This window comes from Myodes glareolus, chromosome 3 (genome assembly GCF_982192425.1).
Source record: "Myodes glareolus chromosome 3, mMyoGla1.1, whole genome shotgun sequence".
Classification (NCBI taxonomy): Eukaryota; Metazoa; Chordata; class Mammalia; order Rodentia; family Cricetidae; genus Myodes; species Myodes glareolus.
The window spans coordinates 57,548,525-57,565,883 of NC_142028.1; the positions used below are offsets into that span (position 1 = coordinate 57,548,525).

The window sequence follows — 17,359 nt, forward strand, 5'->3', positions numbered from 1 at the left end:
GCGTGTGTGTGTGTCTGAATTTAACAACCATTGAGAAAGAGACTGTGGATATGAACGAGACAAGGAGGGGTGTATGGGAGTTTTTGGAAGGAGGAAAGAGATGGGAAAATGGTGTAACTGTATTAACATCTCGAAAAATAAATTAATAGTTACTACACGTTCTTTGAATTAAAAACAACTGTTTCAAATTAAGTGACACTTCTAGTGTTTGTAGTGTTCAAAGCCTCGGACTAGTGATTTGTAGGAATAATGATTCACTTCGCAGTATAGCGTTACCCAAGTTTGCTTAGTTACAGAGATGGGCGGAGCTTTAATCCTCCTTGAGTAATTGCTGCTCTGCCTGGAAGGACTGTTTGATGTTACAGATGCGACCTAGGTGCTACTTTCTCTAAGTAAAGCAGCCGAGTGCAGCTGGCTTCTCTGTAACAGATTCATTTGGTGGAACCCGGGAGCCTCGTTAATAAATGAATTTCCAACTTTGATGTGAAACTGTAGGCGACAGAGTTCACTGTTTACCCAGTGCCATCCTCCCTGTCACCGTCACATTTAAAGAATAACAAAGTCAGCTGTTAGTCCATGCCTACAATCCCAGTGTTCCAGCAGCAAAGGGCAAAAATTGCAAGTGTCAGACGGGCCTGACACCCCTCACTAGGAGGACATCCAAAAAATAATACTCGCTCACACACAACACTGTCTGTGTTGTCTTCATAAATCAAGTTCTGGAAAGACAGACTGAACCACATAGAAGAATCTCAGAGTCTCAGAGTGTGTGTGTCAGGCACCCAGCTCCCCATCATTTTCATTCATTCAGTAGTGTTAAATAAGAACAAGGAGAAAATAAGATGTAGGTTTAATTTTCCTTCAAGGAAAGCAAAATGAAACCATTGAGTTGAAAAGGAAAAGAAAGTCATTTTTTATGTGTTTTTGCTTGTGTAGCCAGGTAGTCTGGAAACAATGAGCAAACTATAGATACTTAAGGTAAGAAGTAGCCATTCAGGGCACGTTTTAAGTGTTTCTATTAAAATCTAATTTTATACTTGGCTGATAATGAAGGCAGCTGGGAATGCATTTTATTAAGTTTTATTTTCATAAGTAAAATACCAGTAGATAAAGAATTGGTTTTTTTTTTCATGTAGAAAAGTACACCGAGCAAAATAAAAATAATGCATGCTTCTTCGTGGTAGAATATTGTTTTAATTCGGTTCAAGGTGTTCGTACGCATCACTCCCCTTTGAATAAGTCAGTTGTTGAGCTCCTGGCTCCTCAAGAATAAGCTCTTCTTGTTCTGATGTTCTTTTGTTTTTTCAGAGCTGCCTGCTGGCTGGGAAAAGATTGAGGACCCTGTCTACGGTGTCTACTATGTAGAGTAAGTGCCCATGGATAATCCACATACCAGTTTTTACACCACTGTGCACTTACGTGCATGGTGCTAAACGTATCTTGGCATTGGTACAAGTTTCAAAGTAATAGTAATGACTTTATAATGAAAATAGGAAGAATTTAGTGAATAAGTCATCCCTGAATCTGAAGAAATTCAGGAAGGGTGTCAACCCGTGTGACTTTTGTTAGCTTCCACATCACCGAGACCCAGTGTGTATGGCGGGTGCTCTGTGAGAGTTAGCTGAAGGCCGGGATATGGGAAAGCCCGTGAAAGAGCTTGTGCGTTCTCAGAGGGGCCTTACTGCCCTACTTCTTTCATGCCTATCTGAACTTCACAGTGATTACTTATTTATTCATTCTGCCTTTCTAAAAGCGTTAGACACGTCTTAATAATTTATGAAATGTTGCCAAGAGTAAGAAGGAAATGGAAAACTGGGATGAGATGCAGGACCTGTTAATCTGTCCCCTTGGTCTGTCCCCAGGAGTCTCGCCTCTTAGTGTGATCTCTTCACTATGGGCTTTATTCTATCACTGGACATGTCCTTTGTCATTTTACTAAACTATTGATTAGCAGGATACTGGAAATAAATTTTAAAAATAACCAAGAGGTAGAATACTAAAAACATATAAAGTGTATCTTTTCCTCTGAGGAAAATGAGAGATAACTAATACAGTTCCTTTGAACGAGGCAAGTGCCATATAAATTTTGTATCACCATTATCCTTCCTGCCACGGTGAAGATAAAAGGTCTTCTTTCTCTTTCTCATGTTGCTGGCAATAAAAAGTCACTTGTATAATGCCCCTATAATAGGAGCATATTATACAAAAATGTCAGGCCTCAATGAGATGCCAGCATTTTATTGTGAAGCAATTATAGGAGTTCAGTAAAGAAAGTGCCCTTGACCAGTACAAGTCCTGCTTCCCTCTGCAGAACAGAAGAAGTATCGTCATCAGAGACACAAGCAAAGCCATTTTTATTGATCCTAATAAAATACATTTCCTCCCTGAGCTCCGAAGCTCTTTTATACAGGTGAATAGTCTTCTGCCAGGTGAGTCTGGGCTTTCTTTGGCACTCGGCTGCCTGGTGTATTTAGGAAGAAAAGAAGCCGCTGGACACTGCCTTGAAGGGAAAAGAAACCTAGCCCTGGGGATAAGATGATAGCTTACTCAGATCTGGTTCTGCGTCTTTTAATGCCTGTTCCAAAGGAATCATGATGCAAATATCCTTTTAATAAGAATTAAAGATAATCTGCCCACCCTACTTGATAAACCCTTTTTTGAAAATTAAGTCTGAATTTCAAAAGAGATAGTTGATGTTTTAAATAATAGGAATGTCCCCAAGCTTCTGGTGAATTGTTGTTTTGGCTTAAAAGGTATATACATACATACATATGAAACCATCTGTATATGTATGTTTATGTGTACTTAGCATAAATACAAACTAAATAAGGCTATCATTCAAAAGAGATGCATGCATGTGTGTGTGCACCCTAGCCTTATTAGTTACATAATCATCTAAAATGTCTAGGCTTTTTTCACTTTGAACACATCACATTTGCTTAGTTTGGCTATCTATGGAGTATCTTTGTTTGAATGAAAAAAAAATGAGATTTATGCCCTGGCAATGCTGACGCATGCGTGGGCAGCCCATATATGGCAGCTCTGTAGTATATTTGTTTACAGGCTGGAATTTCAGTCTTTTCTCTTTGTCAGTCAATTAACATGGTTGAAATATGTTAGTGGAGTTTTTTAAACTTTATTCTTAGGCTTCTATAAACCCTGCTGTTTAAAGCCATTCAAGAGTTCTACCATAGTGTGCCACAGATCACTTCAAAGCCCCAGTTTAATCTTAATTAATTCCAAATGTGCTTCTGAATTTAAGTACCTCTCATCTCAGGTGATAGCTTGAAATTTTGGGTAGAGTCACTGACTCAAGTCCTAGAATTCCAAAGCAGCCATAGCTGAGTGAGCATGCTAGCTCATACTGTCAGAGGCTGCCTCCCTTCCCCACAAAATGCCATCGTGATCATGTCCCTACATACATGGTGCGCTTCTGTGGTCTCACCCACTCAAGGTTTGAAATAGCTCTATCTAGTTGAGTGTGATTCTGGGTATGACAAGTTCTCCGTCCTTGCTGCTCCATGAAGACCAGGTCATGATGCATGTCTGGCACATCCGTGCTTTCTGCACTGTCTGCATGTTAATCAATTGATGGCCATCTCAGTCACCAGGTCAGCTGCACAGTATCATATGCTGTGTTCACATGTCCCTTGCTTTACTTCATGGTGAACCCTGAGCACAAAGGCAGTTGGAACATGCTAAAGGGGTGGGGAAGAACTTCTTTAAGTGACTTAGGAAAGAAAAGAAATGACCTGTGGAGACTGCTGGAGGCTCTGGTAAATTGTTGTGGTTAGTCTTTTTCCTGCGATTGTTTTGTAAATTAAACTTCACCATAGGTGTGTACAGATGCAGAGGAAAATTCCAGTTTATATAGAACTGGGTGTTATCCTGGGCTCTAGTGTCCGTTGAGGGTCTCAGAGCACATCCCCTATATACAAGGAATTTCTGCTGCACGAATAAGAAAACAATTTGCCTTAGGACATTTGCTAGGAATTTCTAATAAGATGCATTCCCAACTGACACTCTAGTTCTTAGTGCACATAAGCAGCCAGTAATGGAAACCGTGTTTATTGCTTCTTATCTGCATATCCACGCCAGACCCTCTGTGTTGCTCCATTCCAACCAAAGGGCTTTCTCAGCTTTTAGCTGCTGAAATGAGTATTTCCTACCTGAAAACTGCTTTCCTTCCTTCCCAGCCACATCAACAGGAAGACACAGTATGAAAACCCAGTCCTAGAAGCCAAAAGGAAGAAACAGCTTGAACAGCAGCAGCAGCAGCAGCCTCAGCCTCAACCACCACAGCCAGAAGGTCGGCTTCTTTGCTGGAGGCTTTTGCCTGAGCTGGGAATGTGGGGCGAAACCTAGGCACTGACACCCCCGTGTGGTCAGAGCTGGCCTTGATGACTAACTTTCTCCTCTGGCTGCCCCTCCTCCCATAGCACTGGAGCATGCTGCTGAAGGGGACACCCGCACCGGCTCTCAGACCTAAACTTTGCCTTAGAAGGGAGCTTAGCCTGCAGAGCTGGCTGGGCGGTGAGGAAATTCGGGTCCCCTGCCACATTTGCATGGCAATCCTTGTCTAAATCCAGTGCCCCTGTAGCATTCTGACTTCCAGCGGAGCCTTTGGGCGCTGGACTCCTTTTTCATATTGGAAACCATGCACAGAGGGATCAGAGCTGGTAATCCTGAGTGCTTCTCGGAAGTTATGAATTCATATTCGTTATAGAAATGAAAACAACCCAGGAACAGAACTCAGCATTACATTTCCCAGTGCCTGCCCCAACCCATTCTCAGATGTTCACTGTGCGGAAATTTTCTGGTATATACAAATTGGAAATAGTAAAGCCAAGATAAATTTGTAGATAAATATATCCCAGGTATATTCGAGCAACTTGTTGGGGTTTTTTCCCCCACTTTTTGTTTCTTAGATCTGCTTGAAGGTTTATTATAGTTAACTCATAGTTTAAATAGCTGAATAATGTGTCATTTAATGAGTGTTTCTACTAGTATGTAACCATTCATTTATTAATACTTAGGATTTTTCCTAATTTTTCATTATAATTTAAATTGATACATTTATACCCTCTAAATATAATGTATGATTATCAATTATGTGAATATGAAGTATAACACATGTTCCTACAATACTGAACATAAAATATATATATGCATATGGTGCTGGAAATTGAACTCAGAACATCATGCATGCCAAACACCTACTCAGCTGTTGAGCCACACTCCTAGCCCCTGAACATAATCAAATATAGACCTTGAACTATAGGGCTAGCCAAATGTTTCTATAAGTGGCCATATCACAAATGTTTTAGGATTAATGAGACATTTAGTTCCCATAATAACTACTCACCTTTATAATATGAAAACAGCGAATATAATAGGCATATCTGTGGGTCAATAAAGCTTCATTCATGAGCACTAATGTGAATCTCATAATTTTTATGTAGCAGAAAATACTCAATTTTAAGCCTTTAAAAATGTGAAAGATGTTCACGCCTTGTGTTTATACAGAAGTAGCCGTTGAGCTCAATTTAGCTGATAAGCCATGGTTTACACCTGCTACCCTTAACGATGTGTGGAGAGGGAGCCTGCTTGCCAGCTGAAAATCCTCTGCCTTAATCTGCTTTTTAATTTAAGAATAGTTTTAATTTATTTTTTCTTGAGATGATAAAACACAATAGTCTCAGAAAATGTGTTTTGAGCCATGGATGCATTCAGTGGGATGTGTCAGCTGAGGGAAGGTGACTGAGGTCCATCTCTAGGATCATTCACTGCAAGGTGTCCCTTGGCCTCCAACGTTCTTGAGATTAGACTTAGGATCTGGCAGTGGCTTTCCTTTGGGCTTCAGAGACAACAGAAGTTTGCATCTCAGCTAAATGGTGTCATGCATGTATTTTCATCCAACTCACCATGCGGGACAGGCAGGTTCAGCAGACCAGCCGACCCCTCATTGAGCCTGTAGAAGGTTCTTTCACATGTGGCTACCTTCAGGTGGATTTATACTTTATAAAAAAAAAAAAGGGAAAGAAAGAAAAAGAAAACAATACAAAAAACACTTGTTTTCACTTAAAGCCTCTAACGTTGAATTTTTACCAGTTATGTCGTATTTCCTTACCTAAAGATCAGACATGAGAGAGAAAGATCTTGCCATCTTCACCACAAAGGGAGGTCGGTCAGCTGCTTCTCTTGCTCACCACCTGCTATTGGTTCACTGCTTTGACTTTTACTGAGAAGATAAATGGTGCAGCTGTTGAGAGACAACCCAGGAAATTGCTTCTTTTCTTTCTTGTAGAATGGACAGAAGATCACGCATCCCTTGTGCCTCCTGTCGCTCCCTCCCATGCCCAGAGCAATCCGGAGCCAGCCAGGGAAGCTCCACTTCAGGGTAATGTGGGGTTTTGATTGCATGGTAGTTGGAGCTCTAGAGTCTCACTGTTTAATTTCTTCATTACATTGATTGAGTGTGTGTGTGTGTGTGTGTGTGTGTGTGTGTGTGTGTGTGTGTGTATGATTATGTGTGTGCCACCCCCATACTCATGCCACATAACATGTGTGGAGGTCAAAGTGCAGCTTGAACAAATTAGTTCTCTCTTGTACCACCTGGGGCCTGTGGCTCAAACTCTGCTTGTCAGACTTGGCATGAAGCACCTTTGCCAAGCTATCTTGCTAGTCCTAAACTCTCCTTTTAAAAATGAGGTTTGCAGCCGGGCGTTGGTGACTCACACCTCTAATCCCAGCACTCGGGAGGCAGAGGCAGGCAGAGCTCTGTGAGACCAACCTGGTCTACGAGAACTAATTCCAGGACAGCTCTGGCCGGGACACAGAGAAACTCTGTTTCGAAAAACCAAAGAAAATAAAAATAAAAATGAGGTTTGGTGATTCCTAAGCATCAGTGTTCTCGACACTTCTGGCTAGATAATTCTTTGTAAAGGAGACTGTCTTCAGCACTTAGTTAAGTGGGATGTTTGGAACTATCACTATCCACTTGACTTCAGGAGCATACACCCACCTCCTACTGGTACCATGATAATCTGAAAGATGCCCAGATGTTGTTAGATGCCTCTCAGGAGCAGAACCATCCCAGGGTTGGGAATGAGTGATTCAGAGAGCACAATATTTTTTAAACTGGTATTAGATATTTTGAGGTTCCAGGCAACACATTTGCTTTTGACTAATATTTTCTTCTAAGTGTAGATAACTTTATCTTAAAAGTCCTGCCCTGCTGCTACTTTATTTTGGTGTGTCCTACAGCATTTGCATGGGTCTTATGTTTCTTTATACTTGTAGCCTCTTAGAAAGGATCATTCGTAATTTGGGTTCTTGAGCCTTGCTGTAGTCAGGCCTTATTAGTCCTCAGTGATGGAAGAGAGGCAGCTTGTCTGGGATTGCTTGTTTTTGTTTTTCATTTGTTTGTTTGTTTTCAAATAAGAAAAGCAGAACTACATTGGATAGTGCTGCGCAACAATGGAATGTTGGTAGTACGGAGCCATGAAACCAGTGGGAAGTTGTGTCTAGTAGTTGATGTCATCATTAGATCATTATTAATATCTCTGAGAACACAACTATGTCTTATTATGATAATGGTTTCCTAAAGATAGACTGTAGTCTATAATAACTTAATTAATACCATCATTGCTGTAGTGTCCTCAGCATTTCTTGGAATAGAAGATCTTTTCTTTGGCTCACGTCACCTTGCTTCGCCTCTCTCATAGTAATAGAGTTGTACCAGTCTTGTTGAAATGCCCTGAACCAGCCACACCATGGGCCACTTTAAAGAGTTACATAGACTCGGACCTCTCTGCCATTGTCTTGTCCTCCCACTCTTTGACTTACTCTTGCTTCCTGTCATTCATTCTTCACTTTCCTGTGCTTGTCATTTATGGAGCTTAACAGTGTAATTAGTGTTCATTGGTGCTGTGTCATCTCACAGTACTTTCTTCAGTAAATCCATGGAGGCATGAGACTAGGAGTTTGTTTGTTTGTTTGTTTGTTTTGTTAATCCCCAATCAGGTAGAACCCCTTGATAGGTATGTTCTGTTGAAATTACAGTATTATTGAATGAAACAGTGTGTATATATGCATACATGTATATATTTTTGTGGAGTGTTGGCTCATGTTCTTAAAAAGAATTGTTTTAAGAGATGAAATACACTAAAGATGGAAAGGTACAGGACATGGATTACCATGTGCTTAAAGCACAACTAAGACCACATTTGTCCGTGTGTTTCATCTCAGAGTCTCCCTGCATTTTGGTTTTGTTTGTTTGAGGCATGTTCTTACTATATAGCTCTGGATGGCTTGGAACTAGCTGTATACACTAGACTGGCCTCAAACTCACAGAGATCCTCCTGTCTGCCTCCTCTGTGCTGGTATTAAAGGCGAGAACCATGATGCCCAGATCCATGGTGTCTCAGGCAGCTGCTCGACCAATGAGCCATACTCGTGGACTTTTGATTCTTTTTCTTTATTTTCTTTAGTCCTGTTTAACCTGACAGTGGGCTGAGACAGTCCAGGTCCACTGAATTCTACACAGATTTAGCCATTCTCATAGCCAACCTACAGTGAGACCTTCGTGTTGAGCCTCATCCCACAGACACAGTCTTTGGAGTATAACTAACACCAAAGAAACACATTGACACCTGGTCTCATTCTCTCTAAGCCGGGAGTGTAATAAATGTTTAGACTTTAGTCTCGTGGTTTATGACCAGGTTACCAGCCTGCCGCTCACACATCCTAGTTTTGCACATTATCTTTGTGATGGTAGATCAAGAAGTCATCTTGCAACTTGACTTGGTTGTTAATTTTTAAACCAAACTCTCCCGTGACTGACTTTACTTCCCAGCAACTGGTCATTTTGTAGATGTGTTCTTGGAAAACTCCGGTTTCCAGATTGGGTTTGGGGATGGACTTCTGTAGCTTCTTCTTCCCACTGGACCCATCTTCTAGCTCCATGATGACTGATTTATTGAACCATATTGCATACCAGGTTCCCCCTCTAAGTCCTTCATATCCATGATCATTTGGTTGTTCTTAATAACCCTTATGTGAAATTGGTACCATCTCTGTCTCTCTTTAGAGAGGGTTGCCACAAAGTAGTAGAACATATGTATATAAATGCCGTTGTCATTAGGAATAAATGAACTTCTGGCTCATAACTTTTTATCATTTTACTTTTGTGGGGTACTTTATTTCATTAGTTAAACTCTACTATTTAGTACAGCATCACTGGTTACATATTAATTTAGGTTTAAATTAGCTGCAACTGAGAAAAATTAAAATTGAAATTTTTTGGCCATTAGCCTTATGTCAAGGCTTTGATATCTCCTTACATGGTCTAGTGGCTGCCATATAGATCGGAGTAACTACTCAGTATTCCCAGTGCTGCACTAGGTGATGGTAGAAGCTTCCAGTGTAGAGAATCCAAGTACCACACCCTAGTGTAGTTCTGACCTGGCAGACAATACTTAAGGGTAGTTCAAGGGTAGAGTTCTGAACCCAACCCAAAAGATCCTCATTCAGTGGTCATAGGGTAAGGACTAATATGAGTATGTTTTTAACAGACATTCGGATGAGTTTGCAGATACACAACCAAGAAGTTAGTGTCTCACCAGAAGGCATAGACCACAGAGCAGCAACCAAGAGTATCAAATCTCCCTTCTTGTGAGAGAAAATAATTTCTAACCTATGAACCACCCATACTTAAAACATAATAGAATGTGCATTAATACAAAATTCTGATGTTGTCTCTGTAGTTAAAATTCAGATAAGCTATGTGGTACATTTTCACATCTTCTAACTTTGCCTATGGGCAAAAGCAAAGTTACCAAATACCTGGTCACTTCTTTTCAGCAGTCTCAGGATCTTGCTGAATCTGTTCATTGTATTCCTCTTTAGCCATTCAGTCCTTAAACAGAAATTGTTAGAGCGCCTCCTACGTATCACAGTATTCAGATTCTAAGCCTCGAATCTGCAAGTGAGTCTCCCTGGAGCCCTGGAGCGTATAGTCTACTGAGTTTAGTGCATGCGTAGTGCTTCTTCAGCAGGGACACAGGAAACCAAGCCAGCTAGTGAGATGTGTACTGTGTTAGAGCAGTCAACTCTAAGGACAAAAATGAAGCGGGAAAGGGGGCCTAGAAATATTGCAGAGACATTGCACTGTTTAATAATGTTGTCCGTGAAAGTCTCACTGAGAAGTCATTAGCTGTTGAGGTCTCTGCCCACCTAAAATGTGTACCCCTCAAGCTCTCTAGAGTCCTGTCAGCCTCTTCTGTAAGACCTAGGCCATTTGACTTCCACAGCCCAAAGTGAAACTCAGAGCCTATTTTCCCTGTCTTCGACTTTTTACCCAGTAATTGCCCTGGGAGCTGTCTCCCAGAAGTCTTTGCTGGAGGTGCCATCCTTCTCCCCACACCTTGGCAAATGACTGTGCCTGACAAATCCTGCCAAATCTTGCCTCTCTTTAACCACAGTTCCAGGGCTGCCATTTGTTGAGTTTCCAATAAGCCTTGGACTGACTGTACTGGAGAGGTTTGTGAGCGGACCTCTGACTATAGCCAATTTGAAGGAGCCTTCTTTGTAAAAGCCAGAGACTTTTTAAAATATGCAATTAAAATTTGTGTGTGTGCCCAGAGACCTTTTTAAGCCTTTTAGTTATAGCTAACCAAAAATAACTTTTCTAACTGGCTGCCAAGGCTGCTAAGTGCAGAGGCATGGGGTAGCTTCTTTTTCTCCCTCTTAAAAGAATGTATTTCGATAGAAAAGAAATAGAGCAGATGAGGAGGGTGTAGCAAGGGCAGAATATAGCAAATGAAATTAGGAACGAAGCAGATGGCTGCTGCTTGGGATAACCCGAGAAATTCCAACAAGCTTCTTGGATGCAGAGAAGGACTTAGTGAGCCCTGAATACTACTTTGTGAATTAGTTCTGAAATGCTACTTTTTTGTTTAATTTTATTTTGAGATTGTCATACATGAGTATTCTATCTAAATCATTTCCATTCCGCCTTCCTGTCCCCCTCCATTTCCTCCCATGTCCCCAACTACTTCTCAAATTCATGACCTCTTCTTCTTTTATTATTATTGTCATCATCATTATTATTACATATATACACACATAGACACAACCTATTGAGTCCATTTAGTGTTACTTATATGTACACTTGTTTAAAAGACTGACCATTTGGGATTGGATAACTTACCAAGAGCTTGTACTTGAAGAACACTGAGCCTTTCTTTTCCTCCACCTTCTTTTTCCTCTCCCCACTTCTCTCTACAACCATTGATTACCTGTAGCCCTAAAAGAAGGCCTTTCAGAATTTCCTGTATCACATTTGCATGTTAGCTGGTGTTGTCAATGTGTCCATCTTGTTTAGGCAACCGTATTGTTGAGATTTCACAAGTGTAACTTACTGCCATAAACCGAAAGCACTCATCAGCATTAGGGGTCTTGGTCATCTCTGCTCCTCTTCCCTGATAGTCACTGAACCTTGGGTATAGAGGTTGTGTTGTAGATATATCTGTTGGAACTAGGAATCCCAAGGTCATTTATTCCCTGCATTTTGACCAGTTGTGGATTTGATTTCTCTAATAGTCTCAATCTGTGGCTAAAATTGGTGAGTGGAAAGAGCTATAGTTTCTCTGTACATAAGGATAAGTACTTAGAATATAGTTAGAAATTATTGGCTTAGGAAGATAACAATGGTGGGTTCTCCTTCAGGGTCTGTGATCTAATCAGCCATTAGGAAGTTGGCTAGGTGACAGTAGCTGGCATGGATTCCTCCTATTGAATGTGTCTTAAATCCAAAAAGACAGTTTGTTCAATACACACAAGATAAAAGTGCCACCATCACCATTGGGGATATCTTGCCAGGCTAGTCATTGTTGTGGTTCATAGGCTTCACAGCTAGGCAGGATTAGTGACCACTTGTCTCCCTTGGCAGCTTGTATAGCGCCTTCAGATACTTTGAAAGCCAGTCCTCAGAGGGTGCTCTTCCAGGTCACTTCCAGCTCCATTCTTTGAAGTCCTATGACCAAAGCAAGTATTGTCTTCAGCAGTAGGGGCCTACCTTAAAGTTCTGGGAGTCAGTCAAGGTCACTGCCAATAGCCTAAATGGTTGAAGGGCACCTCTTGTAATCTTCTGACCCACAGTGTGGTTAAAAACTAAAGCTAAAGTTTCTGTTCAGGTGGTCCTGTGCATAGAAGCCATGTCCATGGTAGCACATTATAGTGAACACTGCAAAATAGAAAAGAAAACCATGGTACAAAGCAGAGACCAGCTGCTTCCTTTAGGGAGGCTGTGGCGGCCCAGTAGCTGTAAACTAGGCTGTAATTGAGGAAGAATGTCATAATCCTGAGACTGGCTTTTGTCTTCTTCCCTTTTCTTTTGGACCTGGAGGATGACATGCCTGAGATTGAGCTGTAACTGAGAGAATGCCCTGTGTTTCTGACACACGAGTTCGGATCTCTGTACTGCACACCTCTAAGCTAGCACTTGGGAGGTGGAGGCAGGACGATCAGAAGTTCAACGTCATCTGTGTCTGTCTGTACAAGAGGCTGGAGGCTAGCTTGGGTTACATGAAACCCTATCTTGAAAGAAAGATATTCTCTATGTATGACAATATGACTATGACATCCACCTCCTGAACAGAGTGTACAGGAGCATCTTCATTCCTACAATCAAGAAAAGAGTTTTAAAATATATTTATGTACATGTGCATAGACACTTCATGTACGTGCAGGTGCCCATAGGGAACAGAAGAGGCTGTCAGATTCCCTAGCGTTGGACTTACAGCGGTTGTGAACTACCTGATGTGATGCTGAAAACCAAACTTGGGTACCCAGGAAGGGCAGCAAGTGCTCTTAACTACTAGTCATCTCTCTGGTCCCAAAGAGGCCCCATCTGTATCCATAGCTTCAAGCCATGCTCTTGAAGAGCTGTCTGCATTGTCTTATAGCATCCTTGGCTCCTTCACAGGTATACTCACAGTGAATTTCCTTGTGTTTCTCTCCTTCTAATCTAAACCAGGCAAACCTTTTTTTACAAGAAACCCTTCTGAGTTGAAAGGCAAATTCATTCACACGAAGCTACGGAAAAGCAGTCGTGGCTTTGGCTTCACAGTGGTTGGAGGGGACGAACCTGATGAGTTCCTGCAGATCAAGAGCCTCGTCCTAGATGGTCCTGCTGCCCTGGACGGGAAGATGGAGACAGGTGAGTTCACATGGCCATAGCATGTCCCATGTGGTAAGGCCTCTACCCACATCTGAACAAGGGCAGACAGCATCATGATTCCTTTATGTGTGTCCTTTATATACCTTGCAATGAGCTAGATCCCTCTCTTACAGCACCTCCTACCCCTAGTCTAGATGAAAACCTTTGAAACTTCTTTGACTTTAGAAACCTGTTACAATGCTATTGCATATGGTAAAGCAGTAATTTACTAAAAATGTAGATCCATTTGAATAAATGAATTTTAAACTTAGAACTCCAGTGTTCTTTCATGGATTATTATATTGTCATTTAGCTCAGAAGACATTAGATGGTAAAAGAATGCTTTATTATCAGTTAAAATAGCCAATCTGGTTTTGGCAGGTGGTCGCTCCACCCCCACCCTGTTTCATTCAGATTCATATTGAAGGAACAGAAGAAATAAAATTTCGAAAGGGTTGGTCAACAAGAGGAAAGCATATACGTCCGTGTAAGATGTCTTTAAAACCAGGTCTAATGGTGCTGGTTTGTAATGCCGGCACTCAGATAGCTATGGAGCTGCAGAGCGAGACCTTGACTCTGAAACCGCCTCCCTAAACACAAAGGATGAGTCAGATGTGACACAGGACCCTCAAAAGTAAACAGAAACCCAAAGATGATGTTTAGCACGAGGCACAGTGAACAGACTAGGTTATAAGAATGTGACAAGGGCACACGGGCTTGGGCTAGAGCAGTGAAGTCAGTAGAAAAGGAGAGAGGTGACTGGGAAGTCACATATGGTTTAACAAGGTCAGTGTGCATCAACTTCTCCTAGGGTTGGTTTCTTATCCGTAGTAACCAGGATATGCCGAAGTAAGAATGCTACTTCTCATGTGGGAAGAACATTGTCTATGCGGAGTTCTCTGGAGGAATAAAATAGAGTTCCTCTTTCAAGCATCTTTGGCTCCAAACAGGCCTATAGTGACGAGTTTCAGGTAGTAGGTTCTAAACATTAAGAGAATGTTGACTGTCGCAACCTTTTTTGGTGCTGGTGTTTGACCTGCAAACTCTTGCCTCTTACAGGAGATGTGATTGTCAGCGTGAATGACACCTGTGTTTTGGGACACACACATGCTCAAGTTGTAAAAATCTTCCAGTCCATTCCTATTGGTGCCAGTGTGGACCTTGAACTCTGCAGAGGTTATCCATTGCCTTTTGACCCAGATGACCCCAATACAAGTTTAGTGACCTCGGTGGCCATTTTGGACAAAGAACCAATTATTGTGAATGGACAAGAGACCTATGATTCACCAGCAAGCCACAGTAGTAAAACAGGCAAAGTCAGCAGCATGAAGGATGCCAGGCCAAGCAGCCCTGCCGACGTGGCTTCCAACAGTTCTTATGGTTATCCCAATGACACAGTCTCTTTGGCTTCTTCCATAGCCACGCAGCCGGAGCTGATAACTGTTCACATAGTCAAAGGGCCAATGGGCTTTGGCTTTACCATTGCCGATAGTCCCGGTGGTGGCGGCCAAAGAGTGAAACAGATTGTTGACAGTCCCCGCTGCAGGGGCCTCAAGGAAGGGGATCTTATCGTGGAAGTGAATAAGAAGAACGTGCAGGCCCTGACACACAACCAAGTCGTGGACATGCTGATCGAATGTCCAAAGGGAAGTGAGGTCACACTGTTGGTGCAGCGAGGAGGTACGATTTTGTTCTTTGCTTTTGGAATCTGAGGTGCGTCAGTTGGCTTACTAGTCTTCAACTACCCGGCGGTGTTTTGTTTCTTCGGTTAAAGATTTGTTGTTCTTTTTCTCCTTTCTGAGACACTGAAAGTTGAACTCCGGGCCTTCAGCATGATAGGCAAGCAGTGTGCCGGCAGGCCACACCCCCAAGCCTAGATCACTTTCACTTACTTACTTGAAAATACTTGGCAAATATCTGTGGGTTGAATATTGAACACTCTTCACAATCAAATTTATATATTCTTTTGCATACACAAAATTAGAGTGGCTCTGTCAAATGGATCCCGTGTCTTTTAAAAATAAGAAAGATTTGTCTCTTAAAAGCAAGGAAGATTTCTCTCATAAGACTCCTGGCCCTGGCCACAGAGGCTGGACCATGTGCTCCTGAGGCCATTCTCCCAGCCTCAGTTCTTACTGTTGTTCTGCTGCTTCCTCTGGATTGTAGCCACACTGGCTTTGTCCTTTCCTGCCTCAGTACCTTTCTAGTCCCCTGGCTCAGTTTCTCACAGAGTTCTCCCTAGGGAGTTCTCTGTCTCACTGTCTAAATTACCCTCTGGCACATCTACAGCATTTCTCCTGTCTATCAACCAGGACTGTGATTGTATTTCTCACTGTTGGTATTATTAACTATTGTCATGAGCCATTATTTTATACTTTTATTTTCGTTCTTTCTCTTTTCAGGGAACATAGTAAGTGAGCACGCACATCTGCGCGTTGTTGTCTGTTAGCCCTAGCATTAGCACGCCTGACTCATTTCAGAGTGATGCTGTAAAACTCACATCATCTTCATCTCGACATTAAGCTTCCTTCTTTCTTTCTCCTTGCCTAAGCCTCCCATTTTCTTCCTCAGCCACACTCCCAGTATCCATTATTTTCAAATTAAGAAATACTCAGTATTGAAATGTCTCACTCCTGGACTGAGAACTTGTAACTAGTTGTAGCTCGCTGATGGTTCTCCGGGTCCTCCCCAGCCTAACATTTTATACTTATTATAGTTGAGCGCTTGGAAAGGATCAGTTACCAAATGTGGTTTCCTTATAACACGGGTGCTCACTTGAAGCTGTGCATTGTGTAATCAAAGTGATGAGGGTCATCAGAGGAAATCCAGAACACAGCACAACTGTTGAGTTGGTTAAAGTGTTCTTCTAACTTCATCAAAACCATCGTGCAAGCTTGGTGTGGTGGCGCACACCTTTGATCACAGTACTTGGTAGGCAGAGGCAGGTGGATCTCTGTGAGTTCTAGGACAGCCAGAAAAACACAGTGAGTCCCTGTCTAAAATCTAAAACCATCGTGCAGACTGACTTGGCTCAACACTCCAGTACATTTTGAGGTCTCTTCTGGTTCCAAGTGACTTTGGTTCATGTAGACAAACTGGTGAGTGTGCTCTCATACATGTGTGCATCTCTCATCTGATCTTTACCAGTCCCATGGGATGTGGGAAAGTGGCAGCTACTAATAGAACCGAACTGTTCACCCCACTTCTGGTTCTACTGTCCCTAGTCCAGGGCTCTGCCAACTTACCTATGAACAGTGTTGACTTTGCATACTTATGTGTTTGGCTGGTCCAGCAGGCATCTCTCTGATCCACCTCCTGTGCGTTTTACAGCCAGTCTCCTCTCTGAGCTATTTTAATCCTTCTTTTCTATTGAGTGTATCGTGCACTGGCCTTTTCCATCATTAGATTCACTTGTAAGGGTACCAAAAAATAGCTTTATGATAATCCTACTAACTCAACTCATAATGTACTTGCCTAAAATTGCAAAGAGTTGATTATAGAAAAATATATACCCCTTCTTGTTAACTAAGTGTATTTTAATTCCTAGGACTGTCTTTCCGTTGATGCTATTACATTTTATAACATTCATATGGAAAGATCCAGAATATATTGCCTCATTAGTCAACATCTACATGGTTTACTCTACAACCTGAGTAATTTAAAATCACTGTAACAGCGACAGTCTGTAAAGTATGTCACACACCCTGTGCTTGATTTATGTGTAGAATGGGAAGTTTGTACATCTGCCGTTGGCAGGCCATCACCAGCTACTATTAATCTTTCTCAAAAGCATAAAAATATATTTGGTTGTGCCATGCATTAGCTGTTTTTGTTGGGGCTGACATTTAATCATCCCTCCCTGTGGTGGGGGTGTAAGGAGAATGTTTGATGAGGAAACAGGACAGCAGTTGGCTGAGATGAGGAAGTGAGCGGTCAGTTCACTGACTGCTCATAAATCCCATTTCTGTCATAGTTTCTGGTAAGCAGATTGATTCGCTCGTTAAATCCACATCGCCAATGATGCTCAGGCATCCATGTTGGGAGGATGGGGTTGGATGGGGTTTCATTTGCCTTATAAAATAGGTTTGGATGTTGGCAGCATCTGTTTTAGTTCCTAAGCCCCATGTTCATTTTTGA

At 41.9% G+C, this 17,359-nt stretch overlaps 1 protein-coding gene across 28 annotated transcripts in view; it reads left to right on the forward strand.

Annotated features, from left to right (window-relative positions):
* Magi1 (membrane associated guanylate kinase, WW and PDZ domain containing 1) overlaps window positions 1–17,359 on the forward strand; it is a 610,906-nt gene that overhangs the window by 527,556 nt on the left and 65,991 nt on the right. For all 28 annotated transcript variants that reach the window (XM_085686765.2, XM_085686766.2, XM_087904480.1 and 25 more), the window contains 5 exons: window positions 1,309–1,366; window positions 4,197–4,309; window positions 6,308–6,400; window positions 13,040–13,222; window positions 14,282–14,902. In XM_085686765.2, coding sequence (XP_085542891.2) covers window positions 1,309–1,366; window positions 4,197–4,309; window positions 6,308–6,400; window positions 13,040–13,222; window positions 14,282–14,902 — 1,068 coding nt within the window. The remainder of the gene's footprint in view (window positions 1–1,308; window positions 1,367–4,196; window positions 4,310–6,307; window positions 6,401–13,039; window positions 13,223–14,281; window positions 14,903–17,359) is intronic.